Here is a 16,646-nt window from a genome sequence, read left to right on the forward strand (position 1 = left end):
ATTTGTGTCTTACAGTATTAGAAATTTTGTGGAGACGAAAAAGCTGCCAAATCCAAAGACTAGTTTGTTTAAATATTGGTTCATTTTTTAAGACCAATGTCATTGAATCACACCGAAATTATCTTGAATTAATTAATTATCTTAAGCTTTTAATCAATCTGAGCTAGACTAATGATAATCCTTACAAATTCAAAGGTCGAAGGCATATAAACTCTCAGTTAGACCCGAGGGCTGATAGGCAGAGAGGATTAAGACATAGAGGAATGAATGAACAGCTTTAGGTATTGATTAAATGAGGAATGGCATTTAAGAAAGGATGAGCGATGCTTGAAAATGTTTGAAACAGTTTGTATCGTATTACATGTATTACAGTTGTACTGTCCTCTCCTACCCATGGTTGATTTTGCGGATATGACTGTCTGTTACACTGGGGGTCTCTGTTTCAGGCCAGAACATCTTGGCGACGACCAGGGAGCCTGGAGCGGACATCACTGTCGCTGTCAACAAGTGTGTTGCATCAACCTCAACACATAGAACAAGACATACATTTAGTGGTCAATCATTCATTTCTTGACAGAGCTATTAAAGTCCTATGTACACTCTCAGGTAAGTGTCAAGGTCAGTCAAGAGGCTGTTAAGTTTTGAAGTTCACACTAAATATCCCCCCTCTAATGACTTTGGAAAGTTAATTGTGGGTTCTTAAAGGTATAATATGCAACAATTTCCTAAAAAACTATGTATATACTGATAAAAAAATTATCATTTATACCCCACTAGAAGTGTGTGGTAGTGTCCCTCTGCCTATATTTCTCTTTTCTTCTTATTTTGCTTCATTTGGGACGCTTCTGTACATCTGCAAGGGTGCAGGGTGTGCAGTCCTCAGGTGGTTAAATACCGCCGCTTTGTCACGCCCCTCGGCTTTTAATCCCAGGCACAAGCATTGTACATCGATGGGTACAAGTCCCCCTGTAGATGCTTTGCAGCCATATTTGAATGTGGTGTGTTTACAAACACCAACCGACAACTTTTACATACTTTACCTTTAAGAACTCAAACTTTCTCGATAGCCTTTAAGAGAAATTTGATCATTCATGTCCTTCTTTTGCTTATTGACAACCATCACTTTTTCAAACAATTGCTCATGAGATCAAGCCACAAACTGGACTTTCATCTTTGATATTTAGCAGTTTCTTAAAAAAAAATGTTTTAAATATGGACTTAATTGTGATAACCTCAGAGCCCTCTTCACCTCCTCATCCCCTCCCTCCCCTGCATCCACTACCTCACCCCAAAGGAGATAAAGGCTCCTAGAACGCTACCAGCGATGCTGGCAAAACCTCCTGTCATCACAGCATGCATCTCAGAGAGAGTTAGGTCCCTGATGTATGGACGAATCAAGAGAGCTGATTCTGTCTGAAAGAGAGAGACAAGGACAAGGGGCTGGTTGATTTGGGACTAGTGGATATACGGATTAATATAATTAAATCAGTGATTTGCTTGATGTTTTTGTTTATTGTTTAAACTGTTGGTCACCAGTCCCAAGAATATATTTCCAGCTGCAGCCATCGATTCTGCTGGAGATGTTCCCATGGCAACCCGCATTAAGAATCCAATCTGTGAAAAAAATCAAAGGAAAATAACCGAACTGTAGAAATATTTAATAAAAAACATACAAATTAGAAACACAAACTATGGTCCTTGTGTCATTATTCTCATTTCCAGTTACTTAGAGCAGTCATTATCTGTCTTTTATTCCTGGTTTGTAATAATTGATTTGCCATCAAATATTTCTCTCCGTCCATGCACTTTAACCTCCCACTTCCTCACCTTACCAACCAGCCAGGACATGAAGCCAATGTGGAAGAGGACGGAGATGACGGAGCTTAAAAAAATCAATATTGGCATCACCTGGAGAGTTCACAACAGTCCACAACCATCATCAACATCAACATCATCATCATCATCGTCATCATCATCATCATCATCATCATCATCATCATCATCATCATCATCATCCTGAGTATTATTGAGTATGTTTACATGCTAGCACTCCGATTTGAGTCTCATCTTGGTTTTGATCATCTTAAGAATATGACATTTACATGGAAAATGAGAAACCTTGTTATTCATATCTTCATATATATATATATATATATATGCACTGTATATATATGATTTTAATAGTATCTATATGTTGGGGCTCTTCTTTTCGTATGATCCCTGGTTAGGTATAGTGGCACCTTTCATTTTGTTTGTCATTTCTTTTTTTTATGATCATATTTTTGGTTTTACTGACTATTAAAGTTGATTTAGCTAATGAAGCAGTTGCACACATTACAGACAGTGATCAGAAACTGGTTTCTGAAACCAGGATATGATGTTTACATGCCAAAACACATAACCTGGATATTACAGAAACCCAATCATAATTGGGTACTAATGTCCATATAAACACACTCATTTCTGTTCTTGTCACTGTTATGATTTCACTGTTACCATCATTCACTCAGTGTGTATGTGTTTGTGTGCATCATATTGGTTTGTGTGTCATACCTTGAAGACGAAGAAGTGGTCTTTATAATTGGGACCAAACACAAACTTAGACCCAACATCTGTGTATGACAAAAACGTCTATACGGAGGAGATTTAGACTCATTAGCAACAGAAACAGAAAACTTTGAAACAATTGATTGTTTCTTTTGTAAGTACTGATGCAGCAGGTATGTTTGTGAATGTTTCAGAGCTACAGTGACCACAAAAACCCACAAATTTACCATAAACAAAAGTAGACTTTGATGCTGGTGCAAAATAAGGACACAAGGAAGAAAAAGTTGGAAACAAAAGAAGGAAACAAGGAAACGAAATAGGACACAAGGAAACAAAAAAGATTAAAAAAAGGGGGAAACAAGGGACTGAAACAAGGAAACAAAAGAAGGAAACAAGGAAAGGAAACAACACAAGGAAACAAAGAAAGGAGACAAGGAAAGAAAAGAAGTACACAAGAAATAAAGAGAAAGAAACTAGGAAAGGAAAGAAGGACACAAGGAAATGAAAAATGAAACAATGAAACAAAAAAAGGAAACAACAGAAGGAAACAAAAGGACAATCCACTGAAAAAGATCTATATTCGTGTGTGTGTGTGTGTGTGTGTGTGTGTGTGTACCTCTACTTGTTTTCCAACCCATGCAAATCCACGTACGCCAGATGTGGTCCTGAGGATCAGCACACCAAAGAGAAACTGTAGCCCGATCCCGCACAGCAAAGTTTGCCAACACCACTGCAACACACGTACAATACATGATTACTAAAATGACCGCCTCCGCAAACCAGTGAAGTTGCAGTTAATATCCATGTCTATCCAAATTCTGATCAGTTCATCATTGAGTCCTCGTGGACGTTTGTGCCAAATTTGAAGAAATTCCCACCAGGCGTTCCTGAGATATCGTATTCACGAGAATGGGACGGACACACGGCTGTTGCCGGCACGGAGGCATACAAAGTGTGTGGGTACTGTGTGTGTGTGTGTGTGTGTGTGTGTGTGTGTGTGTGTGTGTGTGTGTGTGTATGTGTGTGTGTGCATCCCTTACCCTGAATGGGTGTTTGGAGAACAGCATCATTAAGAAGATGAGGAGCAGCAGACCAAAGAAAGACACAAGCTGTCTGGTCCCTCGCTGGGCTGTGTCCAGTGCCAGCCAGCACACCACGGCCACCAGCAGCAACACGTACATTATGCTGGACAGAGAGAGAGTGACAGATGTCAAAATCCAGAATCCATAGATAAAAATATAGAAACAGTTGTGCCAAAACTTGAAGAAATTCCCTCCGGGCATTCCTGAGATATCACGTCCATGAGAATGGGACGGACGTACACACGGACAGGGCATAAAATTGAATACTTGAAAGATGCTTGAAAGTTGTTTCAAGCATCCTGTAGAGGCGGCCTGAAGGACGGAGATGCCTCTGCGCCAGCATCAGCCACGCCCGGAGGCATCATGTTTTCAGGTTTTCCGTCCCATTCTCTTGAACACGATATCTCAGGAATGTCTGGAAGGAATTTCTTAAAATTTGGCCCAAGGATGAACTGCTTAGATTTTGGTGGTCAAAAGTCAAGGTCACTGTGACCTGAAAAAACATGTTTTTGTCCGTACCTCAAGAATTCATGTGCTAATTATGGCAATTTCACACAAATGCCTAACAGGATAAAATGATGAAGTGATTTTGGACAGACATGGATGTAAATTGCAACTTGACTGGTTGGCGGAGACATACGACCGCGGCGGTAATCTCTGCTTCACCTTTCTACTGAGGTAAGTGCCCTTGAGCTAGTGCAATTACCTCACTTTATGTGCACTGTAGCACACAGCAGTTCTTCTCACACTTTGCCATTAACTGCTCTTGTGTCCTTTATCCTGCCCTGTTTGAATTCAGTGCTCATGCTGATTTAATGAACAATGAATTTCCTCAGTCTGAGGACATTGCCGTTGCCAGGAGACAAACTGTCTTGAACATTATATACATTAGTTACAGCTACTAAGAAGGATTTTTAGCATACTGACTCTACAATGGCTTTTCTACAGTGTCACCGCCCGTCATTTGATAAGGAAGGTGCACACCAGGTCAGGACAACTGAAACAAAACATTTCTCACCATCTGATCCAAAACCAGTTTCTGCTGAGAAGGTCTCTGATAGGAGAGAGCTCCTCCCACACCCAGTCGCCATAGCGTTCCATCAGCCAATCCCAGAACAGGAAGAATACGGTTACCAAGGCGATGACCAGCAGCCCGACAGCCCGGTGGAAGTTCAGGACACATGCCGCTATCACTATGGCAACGAAGCCTGAAACAAATTTTGTATTCATATGAATTATATCCAACAGAGCTGACATAATTTTCTTTTATCAGAACGATTCAAATCTTTACTTCCTCCGGTTAAAAAGACAGCAGGAAGTGTAGTTAATGTGAGGCCTGAAATTACTGGCGTGTGACACAGAGATCAACTGCACAGCCAAAAACTGAACACAAGTCTGACTTATCTCTGACTCTGGTACTTTCAAAATGCTACACAAAAAACAAATACACCACGGTTTGATTTTTATCCATGAAGTCTGAACGCTCGTGAACATGTAAAAGGATCATTTCACATTTACAATTCCTTCTTTTCAGTTCTTTTATCTTTTGTCTTCTTGTCTTCAAATGAAATGATATTGTGTGTTTTGATCTGTGACCTCGAATACCCTCTGACTGACAAATACTGAACGGAAATTAGGACTGGGCGATACGGCCAAAATCTTCTATCATGATAGGCCTATAGGTCATTTCATATCTCGATAATGATATCACGATATAACATATTTTCTGTCAATTCAATCAATAAATAGTCAATATGAAATAACCACATGGTAAAGTCTTTTTTGTATACTCCTGTGTGAATTAAATAGTTGACAAATGAAAAGTATTTTCTCATTTTAAGAACTTGAGTACAAAATGAACATAACAGTTTTAAGTGAAATTATTAGAAAAATAAATAAATATCGGCCTAGCCTATATCACGATTTTATATTTATAGATATATCTATATATCTATATATATATACACAATGAACATTTTTAGATTGTTTTGACAATATATATCATCATATTTTCCAGCCCTAACTGAACTGAACTGAATTAAGATATGAATGCGACTATTCTGCAGACTTTTCATTGCATTTTACACAATTTTAGTGAACCGCAGATTATATTAGCCTGAGAATGGTGGAATTTCATATTTAGTATTTATATGAATGAAAAGTACAGGGTCAGTAGTTGAAGAATCCAAACAATTTATATTACGAGCTCCAAATCTTTGTAGGAGGGTTAATCTTTTTGCGATCTGCAAAGTCCACTTTGGCGCATCATAAATATTGAAAATTAACAAAACGTATTTTTGGATATGCAGGATCAGAGGAAAACATTTGTATTTTGATAGGATGTGTTATGTTAAGTCAAATTCCACAAAGGTTGGAACCGTTGAGACGTTGTTTGTGTTTCACAGTACAAACTGATCTAAGCCTTAGAATAAATACATCTATTTACAATGTTATTTTCAGGAAAAACCACACATATCTGTAAATAGCCTGCAGTATTTTCTGTTATTATCTCTGGATCAATACAGTATCACAATACAAGCTGGTATTGACAAGTCTGTGTGTGTGTGTGTGTGTGTGTGTGTGCGCGCACACTTGCGTCTTGTGTAGTCTGGACAGCCCCACAACGAACAAACACACACTCCACATGTGTTCTGATTAGCCATGGCTGGATTTTTCCATTAACAATCATAGCAATTGTGCAGTAAATTGCCCTAAATAGAAAAATAAATCTCTCTCCAGTTTTCTCAATCTGTTCCACACATACACACGCACATGTTTACTTAGGTCACTTTTGGGGACATTACATAGACTTACATTCATTTCCTGGAGACTTACTCTAACCATAACCACTACTTGCCTAACCTTTACCTTAACCACTGACCCAAAAATCAGCTTTTTCCAAATTTGGGACACAGTATTTGCCCCAATTAACTGGTCTTTAGTCTGCAATGTGTCCCTGAAGGTAGCCCAAGTCAGGAACGCACACTCACACACAAACACACAAACACACGCACACACACACACACACACACACACACACACACACACACACACACACACACACACACACACACACACACACACACACACACACACACACACACACACACACACACACACACGCACGCTCATGTCAATACGCTGCAAGGCGTAGAGCATGTAGTCCCATTACATACATTCTCTTAACCAGCGCAGCCAGTTTGCAAAGATAAACAGCCATTCACACGCCTTTATGTGCACTGAAACCCCTAAAGCAAGACTATAAATACATTTTTCAGTATACTGTAAAAATCGAAAGTACCAAACAAAGAAAATCAGTTGTACAGAACTGGACACACTGTGTCTCCGATAAAATCTCAACATTAATGAGAGACTCTTTCATGCTGCAAATTCATGAAGAAAGACTTTGATACTCTTTGAGGCCCCCAGACGGAGACCTGCAACACATTGACGGTCCCAAGTTACACTTTAACGGATGCTAACAAAGATACTTCACCTGCTGCTAAAACCAGGTATATGATCAGGCGGATCTGGTCTTTGCGCTCTGCCAAATAGCCCTGGAATGCCAGTATCTTCTTTGGCAAGCTGGGCACACAAAGGGGGAGAAAGATAAGAGGGAGCTAATGTTGCATCAAAGGGGCAAGAGAAAGGCTGGTGATTTAGAAGAAACTGAGAACATCTGACATGAAGAATGTGTGTTTGGCAAAAACAAAAAGGCAACCATTTATGTTCGTCTGTCATTTTGTGATCATCGTCTGCAACATCGGCAGCACTGTCCACATGAGCAGAACTGTCCACATCAATGTATATCTGATCCCGCTCCTGTAACACACACACACACACACACACACACACACACACACACACACACACACACACACACACACACACACACACACACGCACACACCCACACACACACCCACACACACACACACACACACACACACACACACACACACACACACACACACACAGAGGCAGCTTGAGGTGAAACAATATTAGGAATATGTTTAAACAAGGTTGCTTGCACAATGACTCATATTTACTTAGAACTTTGAGGCAAACTGGTTAATGGGGAGCTTCTTCTCTTGTGCACACTGAGCACATGTGTCTCTGCGTTGTGTTCTCTGCTTGAAGGATAGCCTACCAAGTCTAAAACCCACAGCACAGAATACCAAACCTTGTGCAGGTGATAGAGATGCTGCTCTTTAAGAAGCTATTGTAAGAAGATTCCCAAAAATATTTCAGTCATTTGAATCTTTTGGTATAAAGTTAGTGGCCTAAAATCTGCTTGATTAGCTAAGCTAATGGGCTGATTCAGTAAAAAAACAGCAGAGATGTCGTTTAAACACAGATACATACAAATAAAAGGTTCCTTTTACTCTTACTCAAGAATAGCTTGAGAAACAAGTCTTCCCTACCTCTGACTCAAAAGCCTTGTTGTCTTTCAAGCTTTTTAGACTCTTCTTCTCTATTCCATCTAGCTCCATTCTCTTGCTCTTCACCTATTTTCAAACACTTGCCAGATGTACTGAGAGTCTCTTTTAAGGCTCACCTGTCCTATCCTTGTCCCCGCCCATCCTCCCTCCTCCTCAAATGTGTTGAGAGAAATTGCCATATTTTCTGTCTGTTTGTCTTTCTTTCTTTGTGGACACAGAGCGGGAAACACACATTAATGACTACAGTCTCTGTTAGTTCAGTCCAACTGATGTCTTGTCTAGCTGTCATCAAGTTAAAGGTCATTAAGGGATTAGTTCAACACACACACATGCAAGTTAATGTATAAGGTTGAGTCATGCAGGGGCTATTCAGTTGCAAGCAGGAATAAGGACCAAATACCAGTCAGCATGACATGACCGCTCTCTTCTCTTTCACCCCTCCAGCCCTGAAAGAACTCTGTAATGGTACAATGTCCCAGTGTTTGCAATAGAGTCTCATTCCTGACTTGAGTTATTTTTTTTACAGAAACACTCCCTGGTAACATTGTGTTGTTTCTATGTAGATGTGTCTCATAGTTCTTAAGTGTCCTAGCAGCCACTAGAGAGCACTAGTGTATAATTTCTCAGGACCATAATACACATGGCTGGTATGTAGAGGTTAGAACAGGTTCACATGAGTCCACATGACAATATTTATTTATATTGGGTGACACAATGGGAGCTCTCATTCAAAGCTAATCACTGAGTTATCAAAACAATTAGGTATAGAAATTAGAGAACGTGTTACATCCGATCATAGTAGAATATAACCTTAATAATGAAGAACACTCCACAAAGATTACTGTAATTTGACTTAAGCAATAACAATAAGACATTACTCCCTTCCAAATGCAGTAGGCCAGGCATCTGTCTTGCATTTGGTCGGCCGGATTTCCAAAACCATTTTTCTCCTGGGAGTGGGGTAACAGTTAAGTTCAGGAAGGTGAGTGTCATTCAGTCACGTTTAAATGAAAACAAAACATCAAACACTTCTTCTTTTCACTAATAACACATGTGCCCTACTGAATAATATCTACCGCCACTTTGATGAAGCCAATCCACATGTTAAAACCATTAATCAAGCCGAAGCCAAGAAGTTAAAAAAAGAGCATGGAAATGGTTCAGTCCAACTGAGGTTTGTTTATCCATACATAATGTGCCAAAATCCCTCAGAGTTAGTAAAGACTGCGCAGTTGGAGAGCTAGTGTGATGATTTGTGCACATACTTGTATCTACTCAGTGTCTAGTGTCCCAATCATGACCCTCTCTCTCTGTTACTCAAAGCTTTGGGCTAAAGCAGGATATGAGCCCCTTTGTGGATTTTTAGGGGCCCACATGAATAAATCATAAAAAGGATTCAACCAATGTTTGGACTTGAAAAAGAATTGTTCTTTTTCTTTACCTTGTGTGAACCCGAAGCAATTGCCATTAATAAACACATGATATGCTAATTTAACAGTCACGGGTAAGAGCAGGTGACTGTGATGCAACAAACGTTGAATGTGATGAAACAAAAGTTCATCGTGATGCAACAACATGTGATTGTGATTTATTAATACAAATGACAAAAATTTACTTTGGGAACCTGTGATGGGCATTTTCCACAGTAATTCTCGTCACTCGTCACATACTGATGCTTTGTCAGACCCCACTGTGTCACTTTTCGGTCACGGTAAACACATGCTTTATGATGAGTATTAATCTAAAATACGTGCTTAGGTTTAGGCAACAAAACCACTTATTTAGGTTTAGGAAAAAACAACATGGTTGGGTTTAAAACTACTAGAGTTGAAAAGTGAAAGTAACATTGTGAACACGGGACACAAACAGCAGTCTCCTGGATGAAAGCCCTGTGTTGTTGGACCCATCCACCTCCCCTCCCACCTGCCCTGTGTGTTTTTTCTCTTTAAAGGACCAGTGTGTAACATTTAGGGGGATCTATTGGCAAAAATGGAATATGATATTAGTTTTTCTCAATTGTTTACACACAAATACTGGTACTTGACACACAATGACCACAACATGTAACTCATGCACCAACCCCCTGAACCAATTCTGCTAAACTACAAGCACAATTCCTGCTTTACACTCAAATTGCAGTTCTAAAACACACTTTTTTCAAAACACTACACACAATTCTCTGCATTTGGCACAATTTTCATGAAGAAAATCTCGTTTTCACAAGGAACACACTGTCATTCAAAATTCTAAAGTCAATTGCCCTACTATGCACACTGACTCATCACATGGGCAAACACCTGTCACACAGTGTTACAATTAGCAATCAGTTGATGCTTTTCATGGCTGGATTCGACATGCTAAGCGATATTTCCCCCGCTGCTTGGCCAGGGAAAACATTGCTTATGATGTGGATGAGGTGCTGTGGCCAGACCGAAACAGAAGAGAGGATGCAGCATAGTTTTTTTTTTCGTTTTTTTTTTACTGTAACTGTATACAGTAAATTCTTCTGTTGTTTTGTATGTAGACCTCTGTATGTGCAACTTTGTGTTGGTTGGGATGTACACTGTGTACATTGTTTTTGTGGGGAAAATAAAATATATTTGTTACCGTGTATTTGTGTGTTCTGAGTATAAAAACAATATTCTAAAATATTTTACAACACACTTATGTATGTACTGTCTGTAGTAAGTGTAACACTGAAGAAAAAAAGGGCCTAAGTCATTATGATGAATGGAGAAGAAGTGTTTTCCATTCATCATAGTGTTTTACATTGAGCACATCAGTGTTCAACTGGTTCTTATAAATGTCTATTCATATGATGGTTTGTGTGTGTCATTTGAAAACAAAATACCATTTTGAGAAGAAATAACATTGTTTTGAATGTAAAGTTTCATTTTGCAGGAGAATTGAGGGGTTTTGCCCATTGTGTGTGTGTTTTTTGATTTGTGTGTAGAGTTCTGAGAGTATGAGGCATGCTTTCAGAAAATGTGTGTAAACAATCGAGAAAAACTGTAATACGTGTTTTCTTTAGTGTATAATCACCTGATAATAAGAATTGTGTTTTTGTTATTTTGGAATCGAGCCGTTTATCTACATCTAGATAGGGAGCAGGTCCTCTTCTACTGTTTCTACAGTAGCCCAGAACAGACAAACCACTGTGTTAACCTTTCCTGCTTGGGCCGGAGTCGATAACGTTACTCGCTCCAGAGTTAACCCCCGTCACTCCACTCAGCCGCTGAGAAACAAGACACAGGAAACCTTTGTTGGTCTTGAGGAGCCTCAGCATTTATTTCTGCACAAACTGCAACTTCCCCTGTACATTCACTTGCTATTCTCAAAACTAAACTAAGTCAGTCTTCGCCGCTGCTCTCTCTCTCTTGCTTCACCACTCATTTTCATTGCCATTCACGTTTTCAAGTTGGCCACCGTAGTTCTTCTACACACTTGGCACACCGGAGAGGTTACGATCTGCAACCTCACCACTAGATGCCGCCAGATGTTGCACACTCTACCTTTATACTACGTCACCACAGCACTTCCTCAGAGCGTTTACAGTTGCCACGGATGGGTTTGCAGTTAACTGAAAGCTCGATGCGTTTCATACAGTCTGTTAAAAAAATAAAACCAAAAAACTTTGTTCGCTTTTTCAATGGGGACACCTGTAACATATTTGAATCTCATCAGCGGCAGCGTCCATTGTGTGTATGTACAGTAAAAATTTGAAAGTGGTGATTTGTGTTGCAGTTACTGTAACACATCAAGCATGCTCCACAATTTTTCACAAGAAGCTAAATATGCGTGGCATACTATAATATGCTCACAGTGTTTCATAAAACACGTCCTGACTGATGCTTTTGTCTGTGGATGACAGATGGTTCAAGGGGGTGATTGCATGTTTAAAATGTCAAAGACCTTTAACACAGGTTACAACCTCTGTCAAATTGCAACAGGAACAGAGAGTAATTGGAGTATTCTGTTTGTGAGACAATGCTTTAATTGGTACGCCCACACTGTTCTGTGCTGAGCGCGTACACCCCGATTTCTGAGGCAGGCATCCACCAGATTGGTTCAGACACAAGCAGGGCTCCATAATTACACTCCTCTATTCAGCTGCACTGCCTGTGCGTCAGCACAAACGTCATATCAGAGCTGGGGACAGGACATTGGAGAGGAGAGGAGAGGAGAGGAGAGGAGAGGAGAGGAGAGGAGAGGAGAGGAGAGGAGAGGAGAGGAGAGGAGAGGAGAGGAGAGGACTCCTCACAGTTGGGGCTGTTGCTGCTCACAGGCAGATATGCTGTCATCCTCTGTCTCTCACATACAAGGTGAAAGATTGAGGAGAAGAAGAGGCTCTGTTCTTCAAAGGCTGAACGCCATAAAAAGACAGATCAACTCTCGTGTTAGAAATGCATCCAGCAGCAGGAGATCTATAGCGGCGGAGTGACTGGCATGCAGCCGTATAGCCTCCACTCTGAGATGACAGTTTATTGATTCAGGTCTGGTTTGGCTGGGAGCCCCATATGATTATGAAATATGGCCTAATGATTTAATAAGGTGACGCTTGGCCTAGTACACGCCAGCTAAAGACTTGATGATTGGTGATTGCTCCCTCTTTCTCTCTCGGTCTCTCTCATATGATGTTTTAGACGTGTCCTAGATATTTACAGTGGAAGCAGCCATCAGCTCAGCTGACATTAAAAACACATAACAGCCTCTACTAAACACATTATTTAATAGGAAATAGCAGGCTGTTTTTCCTATTCCCAAGTATAAGACTGCAAATTAGGGATGCACCGATACCGGATAGGATATCGAGCCGATACTAACTCAAATAGCTGAATCGGGTATAGGTGACAATGGAGCCAATCTATTCAATTCAATTCTATGTTTATAAACTATATACATAATATACTGGAATTTTAATTCCTGCTTATTTTTTGACCAATTTGTTGCCGGTGCATCCCTATACTGTAAATGCAGCACTTGAGTGACAACCTGCATTCAAAATAAGACCTGCAGACAGCTTTGTTTTTCAGTGATTAACAGGTATGAAACATCCATAACAACCACATGATGATAATGATGATTAGAATGAGAATGATTTTGACAATTAGAGCCTGTTAATTGATAGCTCCTTCTATCTCATTTACACACACAATCTGAAGCCAGCTAGGAGATAAATTAAATGACATCTTCAACGCACCTGACCTCTCCACTGTCTCTCTCTCTCTCTCTCTCTCTCTCTCTCTCTCTCTCTCTCTTTCTCTCTCTCTCTGTGTGTCAGATAAGGACACTCACACCTCCCTCACATCTCAAGGCAAGGCCGGTGAGTCCTGTCACTGACGAGAGGAACTTTAACCCCTGACAGCCCAAAAATGAAAACAGATGATTATTAACCAGGAAAACACCAATTCAACGCCTTGCTGAGGTGCCCTTGAGCAAGAAAGCCTCTTCTGCTCATCACCTGATGACCCTTCCTCCTCCAGAACAAGCAGAGCAACCTATAAAGGGGATCAATGAGGTATCACGTTATACATGATGCTGCTTTGATGCTGGTACCCCTCCTCCTCTTCCTCTTCCTCCTCCTCCTCATACCAGCGGTGCGCACCGGCACGGCTCTCCCATCCTGACTGACATTGCTCTCCAGCCCATCCACCCACCCCACCACCACCACCACCACCACCACCCCTCTACCACCTCCACCACCACCACCACCACCACCACCACCACCACCACCACCACCACCACCACCCCTCTACCACCTCCACCACCACCACCACCACCACCACCACCACCCCTCTACCACCTCCACCACCACCACCACCACCACCACCACCCCTCTACCACCTCCACCACCACCACCACCACCACCACCACCACCACCACCCCTCTACCACCTCCACCACCACCACCACCACCTCCACCATCACCCCTCCACCACCACCACCCACCCCTTCACCCTTCACCACCACCACCCCTCCATCACCACCCCTCCACCACCACCACCCCTCCATCACCACCACCACCCCTCCATCACCACCACCACCCCTCCACCCATCCACCACCACCACCACCACCATCCCTCCATCACCACCACCTCCACCACCACCACCCCTCCACCACCACCACCACCACCCCTCCATCACCACCACCACCCCTCCACCCATCCACCACCACCACCACCACCATCCCTCCATCACCACCACCTCCACCACCACCACCCCTCCACCACCACCACCCCTCCATCACCACCACCACCCCTCCACCACCACCACCACCACCATCCCTCCATCACCACCACCTCCACCACCACCACCCCTCCACCACCCCTCCACCACCACCACCACCACCACCCCTCCATCACCACCACCACCCCTCCACCCATCCACCACCACCACCACCACCATCCCTCCATCACCACCACCTCCACCACCACCACCCCTCCACCACCCCTCCACCACCACCACCCCTCCATCACCACCCCTCCTCACCACCATCACCCCCCCTCCATTACCACCCCTCCTCACCACCATCACCCCCCCTCCACCACCACCACCCGTCTCTCTCTCTCTCTCTCTCTCTCTCTGTCGAGAATCATTCACACACAGAGAACATTGTGTCGAGGAGGCTCCACTCGGTGCGCGTCAGCTGAGAGCGAGAGAGAGAGAGAGAGAAAGAGAGAGAACGATAGAGAGAGAGAGAGAGAGAGAGAGAGAAAGAGAGAGAGCAAGAGAGAGAGAGAGATCCTCCTTGGCATCCACCCGTCAGTGTGTGGCAGTGTGATGTTGACTGACTGACTGGGGGATACTGGAGGAAACACACACACAGAGGACCGGGACGAAACTCTCTCCTGTTTTTCCTTCTCCTGTCATCGTTTCTTCTCTCCAGATGGTTTTGTAGCCGGACCGCCTGCATCCATCCATCCATCCACCCACCTCAGCATCGCGCAGGATTTTGTGCTTTTTCTTTTCTTTCTCCTCTCCTTGATTGGCTGAACCGGGTCTGAACCCAGCCACCCTGGGCCGGGCTGTGGGGCTGTTCAGCGAGCCTTATAGCTCCAGTTGGCACCCGAGATGATGATGAGCGCCTGGAGACCCGGCAGCGGCAGCGGGGCTCTGCTCTCCTCGCCGGGGAGAGGCTCCGGGTCGTGGCGGTGGTGCTGGTGGTGGTGGTGGGTCGTGGTGGTCGGGGTGTCAGTGGGCTCTGGGGATCCGTGGATGTCCGCGGAGGCATGCCCGTCGTCCTGCTCCTGCAGCAGCACCAGGATCTCCTGCGTGGACCCGGAGAGAGGTATCAATGCTTTCCCAGTCCTGCAGAGCGAGGCGGAGATGGAGAACATCACCGACATGTGAGTGGCTCAAGCATCAATTATAAGCATCCCATTTACACAATGCACAAGTGGTCCTTCGTGGCTGTATTTTCCAACACTTTCCAAAATAAAGGAATCCTTTAACCCCTAATAGACAGCAAAAAAAAAAAAAAAAAAAGCCAGAACTGGTCCAGATTTTGTAAATTTTTTGCGATGAATCTAAATTTCATACGTTAATTTAAGGTGAATTCCCATTCTGACCAGTTTTGTTATGAATGTAAGTCCTATCCATTTATTCGGCAGCTCAGACACGCTTCATCATGTCTATAACCTACATTGCATAACAGACTCATTGCCATCATGCATGGGGCACATCAGTCTCTCATCACTATAGTGTGGAGACAGACCATTTAGAGAAAAAAAGAGGCTGTTAGACTTTAATGTGACTATTAGACAAAGCCATGTCTGTGTGTGTGGGGGGGGGCGCGTGCGTGTGCCTACATGTGTGCACCACAGTCCAAATATTAGTGCAGACACTTCCCCAAGATGGTTTATTATGAGTGTAAATGAACCACAGAAGAAAAGACAGAAAAATCGATGCTCAAGGGAAAAAAAAAATGTTTTCTAGTCAGAGTCAACATTGTGCTGAAGACTGTGGAGCCTCCTCTTCCTCTTGGGTGATGATTCAAGACAAATATCAGTGTGCATTTGAAAATGTAGGCTATGTCCCCTTTTAATAAAAACGTCATGTGGCCTAGAAATAAACTGTATTTCTCTATCTGAGAGCAATTAAAAGAGGAGATTACAATATTGAATCGCATGCAATATCTTTCTTGGCAGAGATAAACGGCCTTGTTGATAATGACTTGTCAGAGATGAACTTGGGAGAAGCCTTGGCCGCTGTTTAAATGAGCCAGCAGTCTGGTGAGAAGCACCCACTGAGTCATTGGCCATAATGTAAACAGACAAATTATAATGAATTCCACAACGACCTTGCCAAAAAAAACCCTGAGGAGATAGGAGGTTATGGTGTTCCCTGTCTGTGTTAATTGGCTATAGACGTCCTGCTTTTATAACATCTGCATGCACAATTTGACTGAATATAATGGGTTTTCAATGTCTGTGTGAAGTCCTGAAAGGGTGTATAAAGACTCAATACAGCAGTTTGTGTTGATGTGTCATCGCTGCCCTATGTATGAGGCAAACAATCATATCCAGGTCCCATCTGCTGAGAAAATATCCTCCAGCAGAGGAGGAGGTGGTGTACTAA

At 42.6% G+C, this 16,646-nt stretch overlaps 2 protein-coding genes across 4 annotated transcripts in view; one reads left to right on the forward strand and one right to left on the reverse strand.

Annotated features, from left to right (window-relative positions):
* Positions 1 to 9,944, reverse strand: part of LOC141769085 (solute carrier family 28 member 3-like) — a 34,687-nt gene extending 24,743 nt beyond the window's left edge. Inside the window, exons 1-11 of one of the 3 annotated variants that reach the window (XR_012594255.1) lie at positions 8,053 to 9,942; positions 7,351 to 7,451; positions 7,126 to 7,214; positions 4,648 to 4,837; positions 3,588 to 3,732; positions 3,164 to 3,277; positions 2,554 to 2,631; positions 1,828 to 1,908; positions 1,534 to 1,614; positions 1,288 to 1,413; positions 392 to 522 (exon numbers count right to left, since the gene is read on the reverse strand). Coding sequence is in view for 2 of the 3 variants with exons in the window: in XM_074637793.1 (XP_074493894.1) it covers positions 392 to 522; positions 1,288 to 1,413; positions 1,534 to 1,614; positions 1,828 to 1,908; positions 2,554 to 2,631; positions 3,164 to 3,277; positions 3,588 to 3,732; positions 4,648 to 4,837; positions 7,126 to 7,214; positions 7,351 to 7,451; positions 8,053 to 8,121 (1,205 nt within the window). In the remaining variant the exon portion in view is untranslated. Of the gene's footprint in view, positions 1 to 391; positions 523 to 1,287; positions 1,414 to 1,533; positions 1,615 to 1,827; positions 1,909 to 2,553; positions 2,632 to 3,163; positions 3,278 to 3,587; positions 3,733 to 4,647; positions 4,838 to 7,125; positions 7,215 to 7,350; positions 7,452 to 8,052 lie in introns of all 3 variants that reach the window. The other 2 variants (XM_074637793.1, XM_074637791.1) reach the window with 2 other exon arrangements.
* A 4,899-nt stretch (positions 9,945 to 14,843) lies between these two features.
* Positions 14,844 to 16,646, forward strand: part of ntrk2a (neurotrophic tyrosine kinase, receptor, type 2a) — a 102,160-nt gene continuing 100,357 nt past the window's right edge. The window contains exon 1 of the mRNA XM_074637794.1: positions 14,844 to 15,415. Within this exon, the coding sequence (XP_074493895.1) occupies positions 15,141 to 15,415 (275 nt within the window). The 5' untranslated portion in view covers positions 14,844 to 15,140. The remainder of the gene's footprint in view (positions 15,416 to 16,646) is intronic.

The sequence above is a fragment of the Sebastes fasciatus genome, chromosome 6 (genome assembly GCF_043250625.1).
Source record: "Sebastes fasciatus isolate fSebFas1 chromosome 6, fSebFas1.pri, whole genome shotgun sequence".
NCBI lineage: Eukaryota > Metazoa > Chordata > Actinopteri > Perciformes > Sebastidae > Sebastes > Sebastes fasciatus.